The sequence below is a fragment of the Ursus americanus genome, chromosome 8 (assembly GCF_024610735.1).
Source record: "Ursus americanus isolate L20-20 chromosome 8, mUrsAme1.1.p, whole genome shotgun sequence".
NCBI classification, from domain to species: Eukaryota; Metazoa; Chordata; class Mammalia; order Carnivora; family Ursidae; genus Ursus; species Ursus americanus.
This window is the reverse complement of record NC_142134.1, coordinates 79,479,777-79,505,903: the sequence shown is the minus strand read 5'-3', so window position 1 is coordinate 79,505,903 and position 26,127 is coordinate 79,479,777. Positions and strand designations below refer to the sequence as shown.

At 58.5% G+C, this 26,127-nt stretch overlaps 3 protein-coding genes across 7 annotated transcripts in view; 1 reads left to right on the top strand and 2 right to left on the bottom strand.

Annotated features, from left to right (window-relative positions):
- Positions 1-738: 738 nt before the first annotated feature.
- TADA2B (transcriptional adaptor 2B) lies at positions 739-15,143 on the bottom strand. Its single transcript, XM_045789522.2, has 2 exons — positions 14,807-15,143; positions 739-3,210 (listed from the first exon to the last, which is right to left on the bottom strand). The coding sequence occupies exons 1-2, from the start codon at positions 15,074-15,076 to the stop codon at positions 2,218-2,220; spliced, it is 1,263 nt and encodes a 420-aa protein (XP_045645478.1). The 5' UTR covers positions 15,077-15,143; the 3' UTR covers positions 739-2,217.
- A 498-nt stretch (positions 15,144-15,641) lies between these two features.
- On the top strand, positions 15,642-18,276 carry CFAP184 (cilia and flagella associated protein 184). Its single transcript, XM_087864304.1, has 2 exons — positions 15,642-16,027; positions 16,091-18,276. Exons 1-2 carry the CDS (start codon positions 15,662-15,664, stop codon positions 17,396-17,398), a joined length of 1,674 nt encoding a protein of 557 aa, XP_087720430.1. The 5' UTR covers positions 15,642-15,661; the 3' UTR covers positions 17,399-18,276.
- Positions 18,277-22,790: 4,514 nt separating this feature from the next.
- Positions 22,791-26,127, bottom strand: part of TBC1D14 (TBC1 domain family member 14) — a 99,272-nt gene continuing 95,935 nt past the window's right edge. For 4 of the 5 annotated variants that reach the window (XM_045789515.2, XM_045789519.2, XM_087864301.1 and 1 more), the window contains one exon: positions 22,792-25,483. In XM_045789515.2, the coding sequence (XP_045645471.1) occupies positions 25,418-25,483 (66 nt within the window). In that variant the 3' untranslated portion in view covers positions 22,792-25,417. Of the gene's footprint in view, positions 25,484-26,127 lie in introns of all 5 variants that reach the window. The other variant, XM_045789520.2, reaches the window with a different exon arrangement.

Here is a 26,127-nt window from a genome sequence, read left to right as displayed (position 1 = left end):
CTGATTTCATGGGATGAGGGGGACGAATTTTACATCTAGAAGCTTAAGGGCCCTGAGCTGGCGGCACAGCTGGCGGGGATGGGGTAGGAGGCAACCGACAATAAAGTGACCTCTTCCGTGGGACAGCCTGCTACTGCTTTAACATAAGTTACACAGTCACGGTTTTAAAACAGCCAAGCCTTAAATAAATTCTTCGTACCACCAAAAAAGATACACATACTGAAAACGTGCTTAAGCGCAGAATTTTTCATTGGACAGCCCTCGGTTGGCCTGGGCCACACATGGACAGGGATCTTTTGCTTCTCCAGCTTCATATAAAAATAATACCAAATCTAGAACCTCACCAAACCAGGAAGATGCAGAAAATGAGTGAATGCCAAAGACGGGAGACGCCGCAGCCAGCGCTGCCTAACCAGCTTGTGTCCTGCCGGGCCACTTGGGAGGCCCAGCTAATGGCTGCAGCGCCCCACTCCTGAGGTCTGCAGTTCCACATGGTTCCCTGGGCAGAGAAGCTGCTGGTCCAGGAAGTGCAGGTGAGAGGCACCGTCCCCATCCCTGCTCAGTGGAAGACCAGACCCATGCAGTGAGCCTGCAGGGGGGACAATGTGGAGGGGGCCTCGTGAGTACCAGCCCTGCTCTGCTCGCTGTCTCCTCCTGCGGTCACAAAAGTCCTGGGCTTGGCTCACGGAGCGTGCTCTGCCAGCATGCACCGTACTTGACAACTAAAGCCACGTACAATGTATTTGAAATGTTTTATTTAATGCTGAAAAATTCACCCTGGGGGACAGAAGGATGTAAAAAGAAAGGAGAAGGCACCGTAATTAAGTCCTTGGAAATGATGAGGGTCTTTTTTTTCTTTTGTCTTTCAAATAACTTCACTTTAATGTAACTTCAAGCCCAAACATTCTGGGAGGTAAGCAGTCTCTTGGTAGCTATGGGGGCAGGAGGGGCAGGATAAGCTCCAGGAAGAATGGAGTGCTGGACTCTAAAGCAGGGCCTTAGACAGGAGAACCAACCCTGAGCAACAGGAAGACAAATGACTCAAGTTCCAGAAGGAAGGTACCGTGTGCATCCACGGGAGAGGGGCCCCTGCAGAGACAGCAGGGCTGGGCAGGAGCGGAGTGGTCCAAGACCGGGACCCAGAGAAGCCACGAAGGGCCTCACCCCGAAGGCTCCCTCTGCTCTGCCGGAGCCTGCTGTGGGAGCAGCCCTGTCCAGCCTGGTATGCAGAGCACTGGACACCACCTGAAGTAAGATGCTTAGCCAGGCTAGCAAGGTCAAGGTCAGAGTTTCAGTAAAAAGGTTATTGCAACCACCATGAAAATCCTGGAGGAAGTGGAGTCCAGAACTCAGAGCCCTCCACTTTCTAAAACAAGTTCTTCCAAGTAAATGGGGTGCTTAGCGCTGCAAGTACGACGAGCAGCAAGCAGCAGCCCCCTGGAAAGCTGAGTTCTGGCACCCATGCTGTTCCTCCCAGCTCCCTGGGAGCCCCCTCCGCACACCAGGGAGCCCGCCCAGCGGTCGTCCGTCCCCCGGTAACTGAGGCAAGGGGCAGGTGCCTGGGCTCGGGAACACAAGCTCTGACTCCGCACTGCCAGGAGTCCAGAGGAAGCTCATTTGGACACTGTTCCACCCGACTCTTCCTCTGAAGCCCCCAACAAAACATCCTGGGGTTCCCCCGCCTCCCCTCCCACCTGCCCCACCCTGGCCCCCACCTAAAGTGCCGCGTGCTGGGGCTGTGCTGGGGTGTCCGCGGGGGTGGCAGTGGGCCCCCCCCAAAGGGCTCCCCGGCGGCCAGCCAGAGGTCACGTCACAGGGTCAGGCTGGCGGCTGGCGGGCCCAGCAGAAAGCTGCTCCTTTTACCCACAGCCCAAGAGTTGCGTACCAAAGGGAAGACACAAAAGGAAATGACCCAATCTCATAATAGTCCCCAAACTGAACATGTAAAGGCAAATCGTCATCGTAAGTATGACTTTAGGACGAAGTTAAAATATACATAGATCGGCTTCCCCCATGATCCGACATAAAATCGTTACTATTGCTTCTTTCAGAGGACCATGAAAAGAATTTATAGCCTAAAAGAAAGGAACTCAATTTGCTTAAAAAAGAGCAACAACGGAGGGGGGAGGGGGGAGGGGGAGGAGCTCCTCCCCGCCCTCACCCCAGGTCCTTCGGGCTCGCCAGCGCCGTGAGCACCGCCCGCGCACAGCCGCGCCTTCAGGACGCATCCCTGGATATCCACCCACTCTCCGTGAGGAAATTTAAAATCCTTTTCTTTAGGACTTTGTCCAAGTAACTAGGAAGGCGACTTTTGGAGGGGATGCCCTGCCGTTTCTGGAGGTGGTCTTTGATGATGATGGTCTTCACGGTCACGTAGCGCGCGGGGCTCAGGTTCAAGGAGCTGCAGAGCACCTTCTCGCGGTCCGACAGCAGCTCGAAGCCCGGCAGGTGCTCGATGGCCGCGAACTCGCCGTCCTTGCCGTCCTCCTTGCCCCTCTTGGCGCCGGCCGCGCTCTTGTTCTCCTTCCGCTTCTCGCGCTTGTGCCGCGCCGCCTCGTACTCGGCCGACTCCTCCAGCTTGGTGATGCCGTTGCGCCGGTAGCGCTGCAGCTCGCGGATCTTGGCCCGCAGCATCTTCTCCTTGTGCATGCCCTCGAACAGGTCGTCGAACTCCTTGCACGACATGAACTGGTAGAGCGGCCGCAGCTTCAGCCGCAGCTCCTTCTCCTCCTTGGTGACCTTGCGCTTGGCTGGCCGCTCCTTGTCCTTCCTGTCCTTGCCCAGGAAGGCGGGCACCAGGTTGTAGTCGCGCGCGATGTTCTTGCGCCGCTGCCTCTCCCTGAGCTTGCGCACGTACATGTCCACGTGCGCGCGCTTCAGCTCGATCTCCACGTCCTCGTCGTCGTAGTTGACCGAGAGCCCGCTGATGAGCGTCTCGGCGTCCTGGTCGTACTCGATCTCGTAGTCGTCGCGCAGCGGCATGTAGCCCAGCTGCTGCTGCTCGGCCACCGAGATGTCTAAGGGAGGCAAGGGGGTGGTGAGGCTGGGGGACAGGGGCCCTCCGCCGGGGCACGTGTGGTCGGTCACCCGGTTGGGGATGGTGTCGGGGATGCAGGCTCTCCCCAGGTTTCCGTGGATGTACATGCTTACGTAATGCTCCATCACCTCCTGCGGCGTGCGGGAAGCTCCCACGTGAGCGGCCATGTCTTCCTACAACGACAGGGGTCACAGGTTACTCCGAAAGTCAGCGGCGCGCTCGGGGCGCGCGCGAGGCTCGCTGCCCATTTCGCCGAGGTCTGCCTGGACTGCTTCCAGTGCACGTCATCCCCCCTCCCAAAGGGCGCTGGACGGCGTGTTCTTTGGAGCTGGGCTCACCATGCGGTTGTGGACACTAGACGGGAGCTGTCGGGGACGACAGGTGCACCGAGATGATCCCGGGAGGCGCCGCCTGCCCCGGCCCACAGCCGGGGTCAGAAGGGGCGCTGACACCGGAACCCACGTTTCGCATCTGGACTCTGCTCTCCTGGGTCCTTACAAAGGACTGGCAGAGCCCACCTGTACTGGCCGCGAGGCCCCAGCACAAACCCTGCACTCTGGGGGCGGGGGAGGGGGGGACTGGGGCCACGGTGCACCCCAGCTGCCCGGCCTCTTCCCAGGGTTACCAGGGCTCCCCATCTAGGCTCCTGACACAGAAGGGACCCTGTTCTACGGTGCTGCCTGCCTCTAGGAATGGAAAGGGGCAGAGCCCTGGGGGCATAGGGGGTGGCAGCTTGTCCCCTTCCCAGGTGATGGTGCAGGGGCCAGGTGTGGCTTGTAAAGGGGTGGGGGCCATCACTGAGGACAGCCTCCATGGTTAAGTCGCCAAAGTCTGCCACCGGCTGCGAGCACTCACTCCTACAGAACGTGACCCATGAACACAAGGGTTATTAACGGGAGGAAATTATACAACTCCCCCAATCTTTTCCTTCTGCCAAGAGGCCTCTTCCTCAGTCAACCGCTAAAGCCACTTCACAAAGTAGCTGCCCAAAGTGCGCACTCATTCACCGGCAGCGCTCAGCCCCTGCCTCCAGCCCCCACTCACCCTGCGCTCAGCTCTGCGGCTCTGGCAGCCGCCAGGGCCCCACACCAGCCACTCTGCGCTCTCATACGCTCACCCCCCCCCAAGATCGCATTGGTTTCTGCACCCCCCAAGGCCAAACTGGACTCCAAGAAACCAGCCAATCCACGAGGACTGAGGACTGAGGACACATCTGGGGCCATGGGAGCGAGGCTCCTGGGAGGGGACAGACCCTACATGGGGCCTGGCCTCAGGCACTCCTGCCAGGGGGTACTGAGTGCTGAGGGCAGGGCTCCAGTGCAAGGGGACGGGGCAGTGCAGAGGCCTAACGGGGGAGGACCCTCTCTGAGAACCAAAGACAAAAGGGAAGATTAGAGCAAACACCAGATTCTGGTTGTATGGGAAAGAACTGTGTAGGTGATTAACTTCTTTAAAACATTACCATTTGCATCAAATCTATTATATTTTCCCAGGGAGCATTTACCTCCCCCCACCCCCCAAAAAAACAAAAAAACCAAGTCACAACCATCCCCAGCATCTACGGCCACTGTGTGACCCAAGCTGGTCACTTCCCATCTGTGGGCCTCGGGTTCTTACCAGTAAGGAGACAGGAGTCAGCCCGCCGCCCAGCCCACGCTTGCTGCGAGCTCTACTGACAGAGCGTGCACAGGCTTGGCGCACACGTGAGGGGCCAGCAGGCCGGGGGCATTCTTCACCCTGATGAGCGAGCCTGGAAAAATACCACCCCTGACACGTGCCCGTCCAGGAGCAGTGGACATCCTCACAAGGGTGTCCAGTCAGCGGAAATACCCACACGCGCCCGGTCAGAGCTTCCAGGGCCCGGCCGTGCAGCCAGAGGCACGGCCAAGCCCTGCCCGGCGGCTTCTCCCCGCCTCACCGCAGCTTCTGCACAAGCCTGCAGCCACCAGAGTCAGGTCAAGCATCCAAGGAGCCTCCCGGGTGAGGGACCTGGGGTGTCCCTTCACCAGAGGCTCGGGGGGCTGGGCTGCACGTCCAGGCTCGCCCCGGCCCCAGCCCCACGAGAAGACCTGCAGAGCACGGCACCCAGCCAGTGTGCAGGAGTGCCGGCTGCCCCCGGCAAGTCCGCTCACCCGAACCTCAGCAATCTGCCTTTCAGAAATTACTGGATGCTCAGAGCAGCACGTTTTGGGGAAAACTTAGATCCTGAAAACCAGAAGGATTCTGAGTAGTAAAGTCAAGTCATATCTGACCAAACCAAGGTGTGTCATTTGCTGGAGGTTCTTGCCATCAACTTTGATACTGTGGGAGCGAGAGCAGGGCACGGAAACCGCAGCGAGCCTCAGCCCTGGGCCAGAGCAGGGCCACACGGGACCCCAGGAAGCTGGAAGCGCCACAGAAGAGTGTGTCCACGCTGCTGCTGTTGTGCAAAGGGCCGGAAGGCAGACACGGTCTGCTTGTGCCACATCAGGACACTAGAGGCCACCCAGGGCGGCAGTGCTGAGCGGGGAGGGGCCGCTCCACTGCACACCTGCTTACATCCTCGTGAATGTCGTGTCCAACTCTAAGTCGTGAGGAGGAATCCCGCAATGGGAGGAAGTGTCAGAAAAGTGACCCCGTCCCATGCTGCTCACGGCTGCGGGCCCAGGACCGGGCGCCTCAGCCTCAGCACCAGAGCACGGCAGCCAAACCCGAATTACAGAACATTCTACGAAGCTCCAGCCAGCATCCCTCCAGCGCGTCACAGCCACAAGACAAGGAAAGAACCGTGACTGGGAGAGACGCGTCAGCATCATCTCTGGGGTTTCCTGGGTGGGACCCCAGGCCGGTCTGTGCATGAGTGAATGGCTCTGAATCAATGTCAACATCCCGCTTTCTGGAACCAACTGTACCTATGCAAGATGCTAACATTTCGGGAGGCTTGTGAGATGAATATATATGGGAATCTGCATGCTATTTTTTCACTTTTTTGGGTAAATGAAAGTTTTTTTTTTTTTTAAAGTTAAATTCTTCTTTTTTGAGACAGGTGTGGGGGAGGGGCAGAGGGGGAGAGAGAGAGAATCTCAAGATAACTTCACGCTGAGTATAGAGCCCGACCTGGGGCTCAATCTCACGACCCTGAGATAACGACAACCTGAGCCGGAATCAAAAGCTGGACAGTTCACCGACAGCCCGCTTAGGCGCTCCTAAAAAGTAAAGTTAAATTCTGCCTCATAATGGTTTGCTTAGAGTCTAAGATTTACATTCAAATACTGGAAAAGAAAATACAGAGTACTCACGAGAGGACTCCTCCGCCCCATGGGAAAGCTCCCTGGCCACGGTGGGTGCAGTGTAGCTCTGGGTCACAGGCAGGGGACAAGGGCAATGTCCTGCTCTGCAAACATCCCCCCTTCCAGGGCCACATGGAGGCAGGCTGACTGGTGACCGTGGCTTGGCCCCCGAGACGTCTCTCCCGCCGCATGCCCACAGCCCGGGCCCCCCGCCCAGCCAGGGAGCAGGCCAGCCGTGCGCGTGTGCTGGCACTTTGGTGGCCCAGACCCTCTTCACGTAAAGAGGGGGACTCTGGCTCTGAATGGACCCAGTTTATGAGTATCTATGAAGCCACAAATCAAATCAGAGTGGCTAGCACCTCATCGCCAGGAACCCAGGAATCTCTGTCACCCATCAACCCTACCCGCTGCCCAGTGACGGCTGAAAGGCCACAGCCAGGACAGACACTGGCTGGCAGCTGCCGCGGAAAGAGAATTGCCCCTAGGCCACCATCTTCGTTTCAGGACCATTGAGAAAGGCCCAGGAAAACACACAAAATTCTAATTTTTCAGACTTCGAAATAAGAGGAAGATCACATGGAATGGTGTGAACGAAAGCAACAACACAGCTCAGAAAACAGACAGGTTCAATGGCGCTAAATGACAGTGAGGAACAGATTTTAAAAGATGATTAAAAATAGCGAGAGCTGCAGTGCCCCACCACACGCCTGCGTCCTGCCTGCCACTGTCTTCTCCCATCTGCACGCGTCAGCAGTCACGCGAGACCTGCCGACCGCCCGCGAGGGGCACAAGTGTCCTGTCACAGCCCCGGTGTCACATACAACAGCAGCACAGCACGTGTTCAAGGGCAAAGTTTCTGCTTAATCTAGATGATGGATGGATGGACGGACACATGGATGGGCAGATAGACGGGTGGGCAGGCAGAAGCAACAAAAGTGGGTTTGGGGGGACAGATCTGGAGAGACAAGGACAACTCAAGCACAACTACAATTAAACAAGGAACACAATTGTAGCCCGCAGCTAGTCTTCCCCAACACAGAGCAGCACATGGGTGAGTAGACCACAGTCTGCGGAAACAGAATTCCAAGTTCTGTCCTTTATCCTCACTAAAAAAAAAAAAAAAAAAAAAAACACCCACCCTTGGAAAAAGATAAGGATAGGTATGCTGCTTCCTTAGAGTCCTCTGAGAGATGAAGGCAAACATGCCTCTAGGACCCTGAACGGGCGGCAGGTCTACTGGCCAACGTCGCTAGACTCCCGCCAGGATGCTGGCTCTCCGGGACAGGAAGTAAGCATCCCCTAAGCATCCCCGTGAGTCAGGACTCCCTGGGCTTCTCTAGCCGGTCTGGTCTCCTTCCGGCCTGTTCATGGCTCACTGGAGCGGCCTCCAGCACCTGAGCAGGGACAGAAAGGAGAGGACAGTCCAGAGAAGTCGCCCGCCATATGTGTAGGCTAGCTCCACCCTCGGTGCCAGGGCCTGTGCGCACACCCACAGCTGCCTCCCCCTTCCCCGCAGTGTCTGCGCACCCCCTGCTCTGCCCGCATGTCCTCCCAACAAGTGCAAACCCCTTGGGGTCACAACCACCGACAATAAACTGTCGGAGGCGCCTATCAGCGAGTCCACTTCCGCTCACACTGGACTGGCCCGTCATCGAGGGGAAACTTAAAACCTAGTGACGACGTAAGGGTTTCCCTCAGAGCTAAACTTTTCCACTTAAAGGACAGCCCTTCATTCCCAGATGACGTCATTGTTACTTGGGCAGTACTGAGATAATCCTTCTGTGAAATGGTGAGAGATCATTAATTGGATCTTTTGTTTTTTTAATATCCTCATTTGGCAGACTCAAGTTAGCAACTCTGTGTGAGCCTTTGAGATACTGTTTTCAATAGCACTAGTCTCCGAAGTCTGAGCGTGTGGGAGAAACTAACCTGCGGGGTCCATGACGCTGTGTGCTTTCTGCGGCCCTCTCAGATCCCCGCCGGGCCCCACATGACCCGTCCCGGGGTTGCCCCGGAACCTGGCTGGCACCCCAGAACCCCGGCAGGCACCCCAGAACCCCTGCCGGACACGCAGTTTCTCTGTGCACACAGGCTTAGGCTCCAGTCGCGGCTCTACCCCTAGCGGCTGAGGACCCCGGACAAATGACTTCACCTCTCTGTGCCTCCGGCTCATCTGAACCACGCAGGCGCTACTACTCCCTACACCGCGACCGGTCACAGCAGAAGAGGCGACACGCGCCCATGATCGCCACTGTGGGAAAGCTGTGAGCGTCACTCCCACGGCACGTTCTTCACCCCCCACGCCCAGGTCACCCCCGCCCCCCGAAGCCTGTGGTAACCCCCCCTGGGGGGGCTGGGGGCAGGTTCTGGCTCAAACACCTATGGTCTGTGATCCTTAACCTCTCACCTTCTGCTTCTGGGCCTGTAATCCCTCGCCTTCCAGGGCTTTGTCAGGATGAAATAAAATTCATCGCAGTGACAGGTACGTGCTTCTGCATGTAGCATCTGGCCTGGTCCCCCAGGAGCCCCACGGGCTGGGCCGGTGGTCCCCGCCCCCGCTGCTCGGGTGAGCAGTCCGAAAACTCAGGTGACACTCCCCCCAGGGCTTCCGTAGCAGACAGTCTCGCTCCGGAGCAGGGGGACCTGGGGGCCTGTCACCACGGCGCCCTCGGGGGCAGTGACACGGTGCACACCGCAGGGAGACCTCTGCAATCAAATGCTTCCTGGTCCTTTAAAAAGGTAGAGCAAGGCCAGACCACGGGGCCTGCGCGCTCCCAGAACCACCACGCCTGGCGCTCAGCCACTCCACCTCTAACCTCTGGGGCACACGGGGTGCTGTGCTAGCCGTCTCCTCTGGAGCAGAGTGACATTCAGTCTTCACGTACAAACCAGCTCCTTCCCCAGAACTCCGGCCACCTTCAGCTTCCCGGAGAGCACGGAGGCCCCTGGGCCCCTCCTCCACCAGCAGCACCTGCCCTGGAGGCGGCAGGCAGAGGCTGGGGCGGCCTTCCCTCCCCAGTGCCTGGGAGCCAGACTTGGAGGCGGGGCTTCCTTCTTCTTCAAGGCAAGGAGCTTCAAAGGGACAGAAGCAGCCAGAAGGCCTAGCATGCAAACCTGCGGCACCCCAGGGGAGCACGTTCTCCGGGCAGAGCCGCCTTGGAAGCAGAGACCCAGGGAGCAGCTGGGGACAAGGGGGCAGACCCCCCCCCCCCCCCCCGCCCAAGGCAGCAGGAGAGAGCAAAGGGCTGCACGGGCCAGGAAAGAACAAAGAGCCAAGGAATGTGCTGTGACCTCAGGCCCAGAGAAAAGAGGAGGGACGATGGCAGCAGGAGATCCAGCAACGGCCCCAGAGCCCGGTGGCTGGCCTCCCGCACTCCCACACTCTGGGCTGGGAAGCACGCTCATGCCTGTCTGTGCGGGGAGCACAGCGGGACGCCTGCCTGTCCCTCCTGAGCTGGGGACATGCCCCCACGGGGCCCAGTGTTGCCTGACCAATCGCCGGCCTGGTCACCTGGGCCCCCTCTCCCAGCTGACCCCACAAGGCTTCAGATGTGGCTCGGGCCTGCCCGCTCTAGCCTCGTTCAGTCATCCTCAGCGGGAACGGAACAGCCGCCTGCCTCGTGGAAGGACTGGGCCCCCGCTGGTCTGGGGCGAACCCTGCCCTCCCCGTGCAGCCCCCAGCCCACAAGAGCCTATTCCACAGACACACTGGTGGTGGGTGCCACCTCCCACATCACAGGCCGAGGACTAACAGCAGCTTGTCATCTGTCCTTACAGGTCACCAGCCATTCCAGGGACCCTATTTCCCTCGGCCACTGCTCCTGTTCATTGGATTTGTTTACATGGAAAGTTCTGCAAGCCTCAGTTCCAGGTTCTCTGTCCTCCTCTCTAAACTCAGTAGAACTCACCAGCTCACACAGCTGTGACTGGCCCAAGGGAACGGAAGCCTTTCGGGTCAAATAAACCCGAGAGCGCGCTTCACAAAATGCGTAACAGCAGGACACGGCCTCTGAACAGTAACCAGGTGACCCTGCCCTGCCACCTCTAGGTATCGATCTAGAAGGCCAGCAAGCGCGGACTCCAACACACGTTCGCACAGTGAAGTTAGCTGCGGCAGGCCAACAGCCAAAGGTGGGAGCGGCCTGACGGACGAACGGCGGGACGGTATTCAGCCTGACAGGCAGGACACTGACACCGCTACATGAATGAACCTTGAGGGCGCTAAGCGGAGTGAAATGAACTCATCACCAAAGTGCAAACATTGAGGATTTCTCTACAGGAGCTCCCAAGAGTAGTCAGATTCACAGAGACAGAAAGCAGGATGGCGGGTGCCCAGGGCTGGGGACGGGGAAGTGGGGAGACGCTGTGTAACAGGTACAGCGTCTGTCTGTGATGATGAGAAAGTTCTAGAGATGGACGGTGGTGACGGTGGCCCAACAGTATAGACATACTTAATGTCACTGAGCTGGACACTTAAAAATGGCTAAAACAGGGGGCGCCCGGCTGGCTCAGTTGGTAAAGCATGTGACTCTTGATCTCGGGGTCATCAATTCGAGCCCCACATTGGGCACTGAGCTCACTTAAAAAAATGGTTAAAATGATAAATGTTATGTGTATTTTACTATGATAAAAAGTGGCATGGCTTACTCTACATCGATGGTCGGAAAGTAGGGTCCCTGGAAATGCAAATTCTCATGCAGAGCCAGACCAGATTTACTGATGCAGAGCCGGGCGGGGGGATGGGCACGATGCGTGTTCTAACAAGCCCTCCAGGGTGTTCTGAATCAGCCACACTTTGAAAACCACTGCCCTGCAGAACCCTACTACTTCTAGCTGCTTTCTCCACCCAGGCCCCCATCCTTAATGGCAATTAAGAACCCCTGTCAGGATGCTCAAAGGATGGGCTTACTCGTTCCTACCAACACACAGAAGGGCCTTCTGCCTCGGTAAGAAGTGAACATGCCCATGGTTCCCAAACATGGTTCCATGGGCCGTACCGGAACTCTATCAACACCTGTTTCCAGACCTCACCCATACAGATGCCAGCTCAGCAGATCTGGGTGGCCCCTGGGAATCCAGGACCGCGACGGGGATTCTGCCTGCACTCAGTGAACCAGTGAGACAGATGGTTCTGGACATGGAGTCAGAGGACCTGGGTCAACTTCCCGCTCTGCCACGTCCCTTCACCAACCACAGCGGTTTCCAGCAAGATCTGTATCTTCTAACTCCAAACACGAGTAGCACCCACCACAAAACCCGCTGCTTCGAGGCTCTCGATACCCATGGTGACGTGACTCCGGCTCACTGCCCACCTGCCAACCCTTCCCCGCTGTCCTACTCCCAGGCATCTCCCCAGCCACCCTCAAAGGCAGGGGCACGGTGTCAGAGCATAGCTACACAGCTCGCCCCCACACCCTCCTGGTCTCACAGCGAGCATCCCTCAGCCATGCCCGGCCCCGTCGGTCCCTGGGCCTCAGCCCCAGGACGAATGGGAGCAAATGGCGCCGGACCTCAGCAGCAGCCTCTCGCCCAGGTCTGCCGAAATCGACCCACCCCATGAATCCTACACAAAGCAGTGCCACCCAGGGGTGACAGGTTACGTGTGTCATCTCAAAAATGAGAGCAAACGGGCTCACCTTCGTCTACGTCACTGTCATCGATTCGAGCGAGGCCTCCTCCACACTGCACCCCAGCCCACGAAACCTAGCTCTCGCCTCCCCTGGTCATCTCCCCCCTTCCCGTCCCAGGCACGGACCGACCTCCCCCTAAAGAAGGTCAAGACTCTGCCCCCTGAAAAGCCCTTCCAGGCCAGCCACACCTTTAGCTGCGGCAGTAAGCTCCCAGCCTCTGACCCGCAGCAGTTAATGCTCTTACACCGAGACGCTAGAATCAGTCCAAGGCATCCTGGACAAGCATTTTAACTTCTCCGAGACACCGTGCTGCAGCTGTAAACTACAGACCCAGCCCCAGCGCTGTGCTGAAGAGCGCGAGACGAGGTACGTAGGAAGGAGCCCCACTCAGAACTGGCACAGGCTAAACGGGGCATGCGTGGGGCAGACCGCTTCCGTGCACGCAGCTGGAAATCCACTGAGAAGGGATCCGCACGTCTCAGGGCTGCCGAGAGCCTCGGGTGAAGCATGGGGAAGTCTAGTGGATAGAGCAGGTGGCCCAAGAGCGCACAGCTAGAGAGCTACTAACGCCCACAGCCTGGCAGCGCTCCAGGCGTGGTTGGCATGCAGAATCTCTGGTCTCTGCCCTCCCCCCCAGCACCCCCCACGGGTTCAGCAGGAAGAGGACCCTCAGCACCCAGGCCCAAGCCCCTCCTCCTCCAGCTCTGTCTCCTCTAACAGCTGAGATTGCTGGCTGCATTTGAACAAGCTCCCCAGGTGATTCCTGGGCACACTCAGTTCCAAAAGCACTGCTTTAGAGAAGGCCCCCTTCCTGCCTCGTGCTTCCTGCGATACACTCTAAGTGGCCTAGTCCTCGTGTGTTCCCCACGGTGTCGCAGAGAAGGCAGTGGAGACTGGTGAGCAGTGCAGCTGGAAGCACAGATTCTGACGCCAAACTATTCAGTTCAAAGCCTGCTGCACAGGGCTGCTGGGAAGAGGTCACAAGAAACAAACTGCCCAGCACAGTGCCTGGCACTCAGCAAAGCTCTGGGCCCACCTCAACTATTTTTAGCAACGGCTGTGGCGATAAGCGACTGAGAATGGAGTGGAGAGGGGGGAGTCTCATGGAGGCACTGATATGGAGCAGAAAGGCCAGTCACGAGCCATGACCTGGAGGAAGACCGCTCTAAACAGTAGAAATAAAAAACAATGAAGGGGGTAGCAGCTGAGATCACTGTGGGCCATGAAATTTAATCTAAGTAGGCCTGGAAGCCACCGAAGGCTGATGGGACGCGGCATGTCTTCAAAGATCACTCTGTGGCACAGGGAATGGGCTGGAGGGCACAAGAATGAAGTGGGAAGACCAGCTGGAAGGCCCCAGAAGCGGTCAAGGCAAGAGATAAACACCAGCCTGAACTACGGTTGTGACCAGTGGTGAGATTCTGAAAGTAGGCTGGCGACGGCACTCCTGCCGGACGGGGCCTACCAGAAGGACCTGAGGAGGGCTGTAACCGCGTGAGGTGGTAAGAGATCTGGGTCATAGAGGCTCAGGATGTCCATGAGATAAGCAGCGAGGAGGTCCACCAGCAGCTCACCGTCGAAGGCTAGAACTTAGGGAAGAAAGAGGTCCTGGCCTGGGCTCAAACGATGAGAATACTTTAAGCCCCTTGAAGACAGAGACGAGGCCCTCCTTTCCTGCAGAGTCCTTCAGCATCGTACAAGGTGCGCAGAGCTGAGGCTCGGTGCGCATCGATGCACTTCAAGACAAAATGAGATTTTCAGACGACGGTGATCGCCACGTGGGCGCTTAGGTGAGACCCTGCGGAGCTGTGCATCTCTAAACATAAGGATTCCCCAGGATGCGGCATGGGTGTTAGTCCCTGAAGGCTGGCCCACTTCATGGGAAGGAAAGCAGGCCAGGTTTGGGAATGAGGGGAGAAGCCCAGGAGGAGGGGTGCACTGATGGAGAAATGGCAGCAAGATGAAATACTGGTTCAGGGAAGTAGGAGGACCTCATGCGGAAGGGTCTGGAAAGATGGGGGAGCTGGGGTCATGCCCCCCCCTGCTTTTCATAATGCCTGCAGGTGGACACAAGCTCTTGGCAGCAACAGCCAGGAATCCAGCCAGAGATGTTCCCTTCCTAACACAGATGAAAGCTTCCTGTTCCTGACTGGAAAGAGAGCGCCCCAGAGCCTGCCCAGAAAAGGGCACCCATGTCTCCCTGCAGCAGCCCAGGACACTATCCCCCTCGCCGAAAGGAGCCCGGCTCCCACCTGCTCCACTCAGCAGTCTCCACACAACCCTTCTGATAAGAGCAAAAGCCCAGGACAAACGCCTCTGGGTCTGTGCTCCTTTGTTCAGTACCTACCGAGCACTCCTCACACAGCGTCCTGGGCCTTGCGGGGACCCCAGGATAAACAAGCCCCTGCCAGGGGACCCAGGGCACACGCCCTGACAACAGCTCAGCGCCAACCGGGCCGCGTACAAAGCAAGTGCACGGAGACGGGAGAGCAGCCGGAGGGCGTGTGTGAAGCCTGCGGGGCCTGCAACCACCACTGTGCTCCTGGCAGAACCAAGTCCTTCCTCAGGGCGCCTCCCGCTCTGTCAAGTCTGCGGACCTTCTCCCCGTCCAGCAACGCGACTCCGTACAGCGCGGTCTTGCCCAAAGCGCCTGCACTCGGCAAACACCCATGCAACTGTCCTAAGGTCGGGAACAGGGCCCTGCGGTGGCAAAGCCACAGCCCAAACCCCCACCTTGGTACTACTTCCTGGCTGTGTGCCCTTGGGCATGTCGCTCCACCTCTCTGAGCCCAACCGGCGCGCCGACCGCGCCCGCCTCCCCGCCGGCGCGGGCACGGAACGAGCAGGTGCGCGTCGTGCCGGCCGCTCACCCAGTTTCCGAAGCCGAACTGCTCGATGGCATCCAGCAGCAGCTGCTCCTCGCGGCTGGTCCAGCCGCCCTCGGCCTCGGGCCCCCACAGCGTGAAGCGCCCGCCGTCCACCAGCTGGTAGCCGTGGTAGCGACGGTGGTGGCCGATCTCGGCTCCCGCCGAGAAGCACTCGGGGCACAGCTCGATGTCCTGGCACTCGGTGCAGCGGAAGCGCAGCGGGCTCACCTCGGCCAGGCAGTACACGCAGTACTTCTTACCGAGCTCCGCCATCTTCCCCCGCCCGCCGCCCGCGCCCGCCGCCGTCAGCGCGCCGCCGCCCGCGCCGGCCGCCGCGCTCGAGCAACCGCCGCCCGCGCCCGCCGCCACCGCGCCGCCCCGCCCAGGCGCCGCCGGAGCCGGCCAGCCGGGCCGCGTCCCGCCTCAGCACGCAGGCGCCCTCGGGCCCGGCCCGGCCGCCGCCGCTGCCGCCGCCGCCGCCGCCGCAGCCGGCCGCACCGCGCAGGCGCTCCGCGCGCGCCACCTCGCGGGGGCCCGGCCCGCCGCGCTGCGCCTGCGCGTCCCTCGCGCCGGCCGCCCGCCCCTCCTAGCGCCTCCCCGCCACCCCGCCCCAGGCCGGGCGCCGGGAAATGGGCGGGAAGGCCGCGCGGCGCGAGCCTGCGGCCCCGTCCAATCAATGCCGCCCGTCTCCCGCTCGCGGCTCCCCATTGGCCTTCTCTCTCCGGAGGCGGGGAGAAGGGGCCGGGCGTCTGCCTGCCTCTTGGCCAATCGCCGGGCCCACCGCGCGCGCCCCTGGTTGCCCCTGGAAACCCAACAGCCAGCGTCTGGGATCCGCCGCGCCGACAGAGCTGGGGGGAGATGGACGGCAGCTCCGAGCACCGTGGGGACCCCGAGGGGGAAGACGGAGATATGGCGAACCTGTCCTCCAAGCTGTCTGGGATCAAGGCCATCTCTGGCCCCCACTCCCCGGCCGAACCGCCGGAGCCGGAGCCGGGGACCGTAGAGGCTTCGGAGGCAGGCTCCGCCGAGGACGAGCCCGCCGAGCCTGCCGAGCCCGCCGAGCCCCCGGAAGCGCCGGCGGCCACGGAGGCTGTGGACAAGGCGGGACCCGGGGAGCCGGCCGACGCCGCGCCTGAGGAGACAGCCCAGCCGTGGCCCGAAGGCGGGTCCGCGGAACCCGAGGAGAGGGCGGAGGAGGAGAGGAAGGAGGCGGAGGAGCAGGAGGCGGAGGAGGAGAGGGAGGAGGAGGAGGAGGAGGAGAGGGAGGAGGAGGAGAGGGAGGAGGAGGAGAGGGAGGAAGAGGAGAAGGTGGAGGAGGAGGCCGCGGCAGCGGCGGTCAAGCGGAGGAGGAAGGAAGCCCCCTCGGCGGTCTCTGCGCGGCTGTCCACCACCGGCCAGGAAGAGGCTGCGCCAGCCCGGGAAGCTGAGCGGGAAGAGGGGAAAGAGAAGGGGGAGGAGGAGAAGGAGAGCGAGGAAATAAAGGAGAGAGGTGTGCAAGGAAGCCCGGTGAAAGGCAAGGAAAAGGAGGAAGGTCAGAGACTGGACGAGGAGGACGACGAATGGACCGAGGAGATGCAGAGGCTGCAGGAGCAGCAGCTGCGCGCTGAGCTCCTGGAACAGCACCGGGCACTGGTGGCAGAACGCGGTACCTACCAGCGCTACAACGTCTACCTGCAGCACCAGATCTCAGAGGCGCTGCGCAAGAAAAAGGGCCTGGATGCCGCCAACGTGCCCGACAGGGGCATGGAGCCCGAGGCCCCAGAGAAAGAGCAGGCCTACCTCCAGTACCTGGCCTTGCTGGAGGAGCTGAGGAAGCAAGAGGCGGACGACCTGCACTGGTATCACCAGGAGCTGGCGCAGCTCAAGAAGCAGTGCCGGCAGGTACTCTCCCGGGTGGAGAAGGAATGGGCAGACTTCCAGGCACTCAAGAAGCAGGTGGTGATGCAGGCCATGGGCAGCTGTTGGATGCGCGGCGGTCGCCAGGCCGCTCTGCGAGAGGTGGAGCAGATCCAGGCGCTGGAGGATAAGAAGGAGAAGGAGATGAGCGCCGTGAGGCTAGAGAACGTGCAACTAAAGCAGAGCCTGGTGCATTTTGAAACTCGGATGAGGGCCCAGGAGGACCTGACGGAGGGGCTGCTGCTCATCGACTTTGAACAGCTGAAGATTGAGAACCAGACCTTCAATGAAAAAGTGGAGGAGCGAAACGAGAAACTCTTAAAACTGCACAACAAGGTGACCAACAACGTGCAAATAATAACCCACGTGAAGGAGAAGTTACACTTTGTGGACATAGAAAACGTGTGCAAAAAGACCCGGCTTTTGGAAATTGAGGCTCAGGTGGCCCTGAGGAGGGACATCTTGACCAGGACTAAGCAGGCCCGGGACAGACTGCGGGCTGACAACGTCAAGCTGAATCAGAGGTCTGGGCTTCTAGGCAAGGAGCTACTCCTTCGGGACATGGAAGAGAAGGTGGACAGGACGGAAGCGCTCAAGCAGCACATAGAGTCCCTGAAGCGCCACCACGCCGGGCTTACCGTGTCCTGCAGAGGCGTGAAGCAGAAGATCAGGGAAGCCAAAGCCTTCCTCCCGTCCTAACAAACACCCACGACGGGAAGGGGCAGTGGAACGTCTTCAACCTCAGCCACTTGTGTCCTTCGTTAACTTTTATTCTCCACTTGCGGCCGTTCTTTAAAAGGCCTGCGATATCGGGGATGAAGCTGTATTCTGTATTAATCTCATCATTTTCAGCTCCTGAATTAGTCCTGAGCAGAACTGGGTTCGCCATCAGTTCTACACGGGGCGAAGTAAAATAGGTCCAGAGAAACAGCCCTGGCGGGTTAATAGATTAGAGGCGTCAGAAGCCTTGTTGCATCTGAGCGATTCCATAATTTCAGTGACCCGACCCTGAGGAACACTGAGCCTCTTCATACCTCAGAGGGTTCAACAAACGGGCGGGGGACCAAGAAATGTCCTGTGCATTCAGCTCATTATTAAATCCCCTTTGAACGTATTCAACTGTGTGGTTCTGAGTCACATCCTCAACTCAAAGCTCACCCATTTCCTTCAGTGAGTCCAAACTTGTTTTGTCAGTAAGTAGCACTGCCGTCTGGCCGGTAAATAAGCCGAGGGCAACGGGAGAAATGATAAGGAGGAAAAGGGGCTGAGGTTCTGTCCTCTTTCCTTTTTCCATGAGAGAAGGCTCGGTCAGACCGTTAACGTTTGCTTCTGGCTCAACAGTCTGACATTCTAACGAAACATTTTCTGGGACCCTCTAAAGAAACGCACTGGGGCGCCTGGCGGCTCAGATGGTGAAGCATCCGCCTTCCGGCCGGGTCACGACCCACAGGGTTCTGGGATCGAGCCCCGCATCCGGCTCCCGGCTCAGCAGGGAGTCTGCTCTTGCCTCTCCCACTGCTTGTGCTGTGTCTCTCTCGCAAATGAATAAATAAAATCTTTTTTTAAAACCGCATTTATCTATACAAAACCATGAAATTTTGTTTTCCAGCGAAGACAAAATGATTGTACAGTGCTGTTTGGCCAGGTGCAAAATATGCGAGTGGCCTTTTGTTCTCAGCAAGATATTTTTGGATCTTGGCAAGAGGACAGTCACCATGCACCTGATTTTACCTGCACCACATACTAAAGTGTCTAGTAGTCCTTGTGCTGATGTAAGAAACGCCTGGTGGGTCTAGCTCTTTCATCCAGAACCAGTGACTCCATTTCCAGTTTTTGGCACTTCTGGAGCTAGGGGCCTGGTTTTACCTCCTCTTCCTTTTAAATTGAATTTTGAGATGTGCAGATTTGGGGTCAGGGTACTCTCCCACCCCTAGACTGAAGGAGGTCGTGAGGATGAGCTAGTTTTGGGTGCCGAATGCCTGTAAAGAAAGGTAGAAACCCCCTCCAGGCAGATGACTCCATTCGTGGTGAGAAGATCCCAATGACCTTTACTTTTGGGGGTGCGATTGTTTTCTAAGGTGTGTTCCCTTTGAAGCCAATAAAGGTTGATGACAATTCCTTTTCTAACTTCTACAGCTTGGATACACTCTTTTATAGGAACATACGTTTCAAACCACACAAAGGTAACAATGAGGGGAGTAAAAAGCATTGACTTCCTGTTTCCTCTTCCGTTCTAGCCTCTACACCTATTCCCTCCACCCCGCTCACCGAGGCCACAGAGAAGCAGTAAATGGCAGCAAGCAGAACCTGGTTTTCTTTGTGCCTCGTGCTGAGAGCTGCACAGGCCCACTGGGGTCTTTGGTGGTTCAGAGTGAACTGGCACCATGCTCCGTGCCTCCCCCAAGCAGGCAGCTGTCCTTGCCAGAGTGTCTGTCCCTCCGGCTCACTAGCGGCTGAGGAGGTATTTTCAACGGACTTGGACCCGCTGGCCGCACCGAGCACTCCCCCATCAGCCCCGAACCGGGCAGACCGGCCTCTTGAGGGCGCGGGATACAGAGACAGGCAGCTGGCATTGCTTTCAGCTGCAAAGTTACCAAATTACATTCTCTCCTGCTAGAGATGTTACAATTCATTAGAAGAGAAATAATCTGTTGATTACTTCACAATGAGGTTCCTTCTAATTCAATTACGGGAGAGCTCTTGATCATGAAATAGCAACCCATTCACGAAGTGTTTCTTCAGCTCACCTCTGAGGAAGAATGCCACAGACCCCCCAGTCTCACTGACGGGCCCCATCCCAGCCTCTGACCCCCTGCTCTGTGACTGTGTGCTTAGCTCTCTGGACCCCAGGGAGACAGAGGCCCGGGAGGTAAGGACCGTCATCCTCGGAAACAGCACGATGCCCACCTAGCCCATAACCGAGGCTCTATGGGTTGTTGGGTTACTAACACGTCACCATCATGGCATTCTCGTTTTCTGGCAAGAAGTGTTGCTCAAATGCCTAGGATAGGCAGACGCGCTGAGTCCTGTATCAGACTCGAAAAGAAGCACAGGCAGCAAGAGGAGGTTTCCAGAAGTAGAACCGATGAGGAAAATGACGGCCCATTCCCGCAGGGACCGCCTCCGGGGAGGCTGCCTCCCTCTAGGAAGATAAAGGGAAGGGAGGGCGGCTGGACTAGAGACGTCTGACATCAAAGGCTTTCAAAGATCTTGGCAAAAAGGAGGGCCTGCAAAATGCAGGCACAATACAGTCTGAGGTGTTACACAACACAACTTCTTTTGAAATGGGTCCGAGTTGGAAGTGTCCCCTTCGGTGTCACAGGCGGCTTGCGCGGTGGGCAGGAGGGCTCGGGCACTCCCTGCTAGAGCCCAAGGCATCGGAAAGGAAACACTTCATTGGGAGGTGCGCGGCGTTCCTGGGGCTTACGGCTTTTGAGATTTTAAAATGACGTAATGGAGAGACGTGCTTTCTTTTCTTCGGAGGCGGGTCTGCAGCCATAATGTAGACTTCTGCACTTGGCCGGGTATTCCTGTCTGATAAAACCGCAGCAGAGTTAATGTACCCCGATCTGCAACTTGGGTTATAACGTGGAGGCCACGTTCATGTGAGAAGGACAAGCCATGCAAGGGGCGTGACTGGGAAGGGCTCCGGGGCCTGTGGCTGAGCTGAGCCGCTGGCGAGAGCGGGGGCCGCGGGCAGAGCACCGCTCCTGGTCCGCGCCTCTAGCTTGTCCGCGTGCCTGCCGGAACCCTGTCTACACAGGTGGGGGTTTGAATGAATACAGTTACACGTGCCCCAGCTTTTTACCTGATGCAAGCTTCTAACATTTCACCGAAAGGACGCCAGGGCTGAGCACAAAGTGCGTCTAGGAGGAAGACGGTCAAATAGGGACACGCGCAGATAAGGGCTTTGGACTCAGGCTGGCCTGAATTCTGATTTTGGTCGTGACCTGGGACAGACACTCCACCTCTCTAACCCTCAGCGCTCTCCCTTGTAAAATGGGGTAAAATTACATAAGTCGTTATATGAAAAAAGTATCTCTCCCCAGGTACTGAAATTAGGATTTTTATTTCTTGTATTTCCAAATTGTGTACAACGAACATGCAGTTTTAATAAGTAAGGGGAAAATACTGATTTTTAAAATCCCTAAATTCCCCCAGGAGTTCAGATACTAAAAGTTTGTGTGTCAGGAGCACGATTCGAGCTCTCTCTGGTGATGTTTCTTTAAATGACACAATTAATCCAGCATCCTATTTTCACCCTCACAAGCCAGCGGATGGATACTGGCACCCTTTTTAAGCTCTGGGTACAGAAAAGAAACATGAGGCTCAGAGACTCTAAATACTCCTGTTCTGACCTCTTAAATAACACCTGACACGGGAGCTGTTTTTGGCTGGATCAGCTTCTACCAGGAGCTCGGGAGTGGGGTCAAGAAGCTGCAGGAACAATGTCTAGGAACCAAGAGACCGGGGTCAGGCCGGAGCGGGGGTAACTCGTGCTGTCCGGGGAGAAGGCCACTGCCCCTCCCACAGGCTTAGGCATTCTGGGAGCAGGGGCCTTGGCATGGCCGTGCCCCATGGAGCAGGAACCTTCTAGAGCCAGCTGGCTGCAGGTGATGCGGGGCTCACAGAGAAGCCTGAGCTCCCGAGCCAGCCCGGAGCTCCAGGCCTCTCAGAAGTACCCGGGGACGGTGAGCTCCTGCGTGGGGGGCTAAGGACTCGCCTTGGCTCTGAGGCTTCCCTCTGCTGGCCACGCCCCTCCCGATAACCAGTGGCTCTTCTCAAGGTCCAGCTCAATCTTTGTACTGGTGCAGAACCTCACTCCCTCTCTGGGCCTTGGTGGCAGGCTCCACATTTTGGGTGGTGGTTTTTAAACAGTCGGCCCCCCGGCTTCTCTTGGGAAAGCAGTCCACAACTTTCACCCCCAAGGCTGGTGGATCCCCAAGGTCGTTCCCGAGCCGGCCGTCAGGCGTTGCTGTCTCATTGCCAGCAGGCTGGTTCCTTGAGCACAGGAGGCATTCGGGTGAGTGAATCCAGGCCTCACCCCAAACCCCGCACTTGGAGTCGAGGCCAGAGCGAGAGGAGGAAGGCTTCCAAAGGCCCCAGCGCAAACCTGTTCCCTGGGGAGGAGGTTAAGCAAGGGCTCAGGAGCCTCAGAGACGGAGTCTAAACCCCAGCCCCGCTAACTGGCTGCAGGAGCCCAAGCAGATCGGCTTTCTGTGTCACACCTTTGGAATGGGGACAGTGACAGAGCTGCTGCGGAGAAACGAGGCCATTCACAGAACTCAGCCTGGGGCCCGGGGCAGGTGCGGCAGACAGCAAGCCCTGGGACACGACTGCCGTCCAGCACGGCCACCCTCGGCCACAATACCCTCCCGCCCCTGGCCTGTGCCAGGGGCAGGAAAGGTTAACAGTGGACCACAGCAGCCACGGATCCCCTGGTGAGAAAGATGGGAGCCTCGTGCTGGGGGCCGAAGACACGGGAGCGAACGCCCTGACCGGAGCCGTGCGGTTTCTGCGGAAGAGAAGTGGGGAGACCAGTGACGGGGCGGAGGGTACGGAGTGGCCCAGCACGGGCCGTCGGCCTCGCTGACACAGGAGGGGCAGCACTGTCTGCTCAGGCGTGCTGTGCAGGGCACATAGGGACTCTCCTGGGGGACCGGGAGGGTTCCCCACCTTCTGGCTGGGCCTCCTGCCCTCGGCCGAACGGCTGGCACCACAAGCACGGGTGACATACGTGAGCGCACACGTAAGCACTTGCTCTGACTGGCACCAAGTGACCTCTCGGACCGTGTCACGCTCACTGCCCCATGGTGGGGCGGCAGGGCTGACCTCCGCCCTGGAGCTGGGAACGGAGGCGCACCGCGGTCACCCGCGGGCTGGTGGGGGGTTGCACGGCGGCACCTGGCCGACCAGGCTCTGAGCAGGAGCCCAGGTGGGTGTGCAGCCCCGCCGCTGGCGCAGGGTGAGCACGTGCTCGCTGTGGGATCGGGGGCAGGAAAGGGTCAGCGAGTCTGAGGGGCCCCTTTGGCTTGAGAGGGGCACACCAAACTCCCACACCCCTGGACCAAATTAACATAACCACCACCTTTATCTAACCGAGCACAGTAAGTGGGTTTTAAACGAACGCGACGCCGGGCGCCGGGCCGGCTCGGTCGGTGAGGCGGCGGCCCTCGGCTCAGGCCAGGGTCCCAGGGTCCTGGGGTCGCGCCCCGCATCGGGCTCCGCCTGTCACCCCCTTTGTGTTCTCTCGCACGCGCTCTCTCGCAAAAAAATCTTAAAAAGAATCAATGACGCGAAGCTCAAGGTCAAATTTCGCCGTACTTGGAGGTGAGAGCTTCAATTTTAAACCAACTGCAGTGAACTAAGTAACAATTTTAATGACTTTATTTAATAAAACCACATATTTACAATTCGAAAAGTCCTAATTCAATAGACTTTACTAAATAAAATTAAAGGTTAACTGTACAAGCAATTAAAACATGATATGTAGCAAGTATTATCAGGAAATTTCTATCAGCAAACTATTCAAAATAGTCAAAAACTGAGCAGTTAAAAAGTACCTTTTAAAGTGAACATTGTTTCTAGATGGGCTTTCAGGGACTGCTGGGGATGCGGCTCTCGACTCTAAAGTGCCAGATGCACAAGGTCCCGAACCCCAAGTCTTAGACCCGGACAACCCACGGCTCGGGGCCCGAAAGTGCAGACTTGCAGGGGTGTGGCCTTTCAGTCGGCTCCCCCGTTTTTCTAAACGATGGGGTCCGACAGAGCAGCCCGACCCCACGGAAAGCGGCCACGCGGCCCGAGCTCCCAGCCTCTGGGGTGGACACAGCCAACCGGCAAGACCCCGGGCGGTCCCTGAACAGGTCATGGAAACCTCCTGTGAGCTAGAGATTTGGTAAGTATTCCGGATCGGCACGGAATCCCGTTAAAAAACTTAATGCATACGTGGTGATGGAAGTCCCAAGAGACGGATGTCAGACTGCCCGACGAAGTGTTAAGGGCTGGGGTTCGAACGCGCGGGACGAGCCGCGGACGCGTCCTGCAGCAGCGGCCCTTCCCGTCCCGGCTGAGGAACATCTGTATGTGCAGTAAGAAAATACATACACCTTTCAGAACAGAAAGCCCATGTCCAGGAATGACACTCGGCACGTGTGGGCAGAGGGCCGGGCCCCGGGGGTCAGCGGGCTGGCTGCGTCTGGAAGCGCGAGCCCTCGCGAAGATGGGACGCCTCCTCCGAGAGGGCAGCCGGGTCAGCACTTCCAGGCTGAGGCAGAGAGTGGGTCCGAGATGCTCCCCAACCTCCCCGGAGAATTCAGTTAAGAAGACAGGGGGACAAAGCAAGTCCAGGAAATGGGACACACGGCCTCGGCGTGGCCCCCTGCCCCTGCCTGTGCCGCCGCAGAAGGCCCAGGAAAGCGAGGCCGCAGGGAGGCCACCGCCCCTGCCCCGCCTCGTGGAAAGCCGGCTCTCTCGGAGCCTGGGGCGCTCCCCAAGTCAGCACCGAGGGCAGCTGGGGGACGTCCCCCTGGGGAGTGTGGCTGAGGGGGCAGCAGAGCGCCCTCCGACCGGGTCTCCCGAGCACATCGGCCGGATCAGCGCGTGGGGACCGGTCTCCACAGGCCTGCCCGTCGTCCGGGCTCCTCTGCGTGAAAACCGCTCACGGCTTCGAATGTGCATGACCACAGCGCTTGTAACAAAATGCTTAAAGTCAGTCAAGGAAAAGTCTGAACAAGAAAGTTGCTGATGAACTTGGGGGAAACCCAGCTAAACGGGGAGAGGCCGAAGGGACAAACGCTGGGAGCCCCGACAAGGCCGTCCGCGTGCGGCCACTCCTCCGCCCGCTCAACGGTCTCTCTTTAAACCAAAGGCGCGAGGAGGGAACCGCTGCTACTCAGGACCGATCCTGCCGCTCGGGTGACAGACGAAAGAGCGGCATTCTGGGAGAGCAAGGCGCAGGCTCCCCCCGCCACCCCAGCCTCTGCGCGCAGAAGGTGTGGGGGGCTGAAGCCTGTCTCCCGTCTCGGGCCTCCTGTGTGAGCAGCTCCTCCTGCTCAGGAGATGGGGGGAGCAATCTCGGGACAGCAGGGGTTCCCTGGAACCCAAGCCGCCGTTTTCAGCTCTCGCGCTCTGATTCTGTCAAGCCGACAGTGGAGAAAGGCCAACCTGAACGTCAGGTCAAATCCCAGGGAGCCCACGGGCACGCTGGGTGAGCTATCCTTTCATGCTATCTGTGGTAGGTGGGCTTTAAAACAGGACCCCGGCCCTGGAACGGTTCTCGTGGTGAACTGAACCAACAACTCCTTCCTCGCTCAAGCAGGTCAATGAGCCAGTAACGCCTCAAGGCCTCCTAAGTAGCATTTGTCACGCGCCTTGGCTAAGGAAGACCGTGATGTACTTTTCATCAGCTGACATAAAAGCATGACAATTTAATTAACTTTTGTGAAATGAGGTGGGGGGTCGGCCACTGCCTTATTGTTACACCATGCGGAACGCGCAGTCCCGGCCGTGGCCGACACTAGCTCATCGCTCCACTGCGCCACTCAAGGCGAAGCCTCGGTTTAGTTCTTTAAAAGTTGTTTGTTTTAAGGCCAACGTCAGTGTTAGGATCAAACACGGAAAGAGCCCGTTCTTCTCGGCTGTCAGTGAGCCCGTCTGAAACAACGCGGGTGCCACCGGGAGATCTGCTCGGGGGCCGAGCGCGATTCTGCCGGCCGCTCAGTGTCTGAGAGACGGGCTTCCTTTCTCCGTGTCGCGGCTGTCCTTCTGCAAGGCAGTCAGCACCTGGGAATCACAGGGGAGACGTCCGTGGGTGATCTGCAAACACACTGAACACAGGCCCTGCCAGGTGTGGCGACAGGCCTCGCGGCCTCCCGGCTGGTATCTCTGCCCCCTGCCCCCACCTCCACCACTCCCGTTCTACCCCCTGCACCCGCAGCCAGAGCCCTCCTCCTAACGCGGAACTCAACTGTGCCGTCTCTGGCCTGAAGTCCTCCAACCACGTCCCCCCAGCCACAGCACCACCGTCAGGACTCGGCTAAACTGTGGCTCGAGCCCGGCGCTCGCCACCACCCAAGCCAGGCTCTCCAGTCCTGGACGCTAACAAGTGCCCCTGAGCCTTTCCGTGCAGCCCCTCTGTTGCCTGCCTCCCTCTTCCCCAGCGAACCAGGTGCCCCTGCAAGGCTAACGCCCTCCTGGGCTTTCCCAAAGTGACCGCACTCCCAGCTCTGCGCTCGCCCGGCTCCTACCGACCACCGTCATTTTTAAAGACTACATCCCACTCTGCCCGCTCAGTACCAGCAGTGCCGCCAACAGAGGCTCCGTTTACTGACCGCCCACGTGGGGCACCTCTCCGGGGACCTCACGCGCAGCAGCTGTTAGTCAGACAACAAGGGCAGGAAAGTTGAAGCCCCATGGTCAGGCACCTG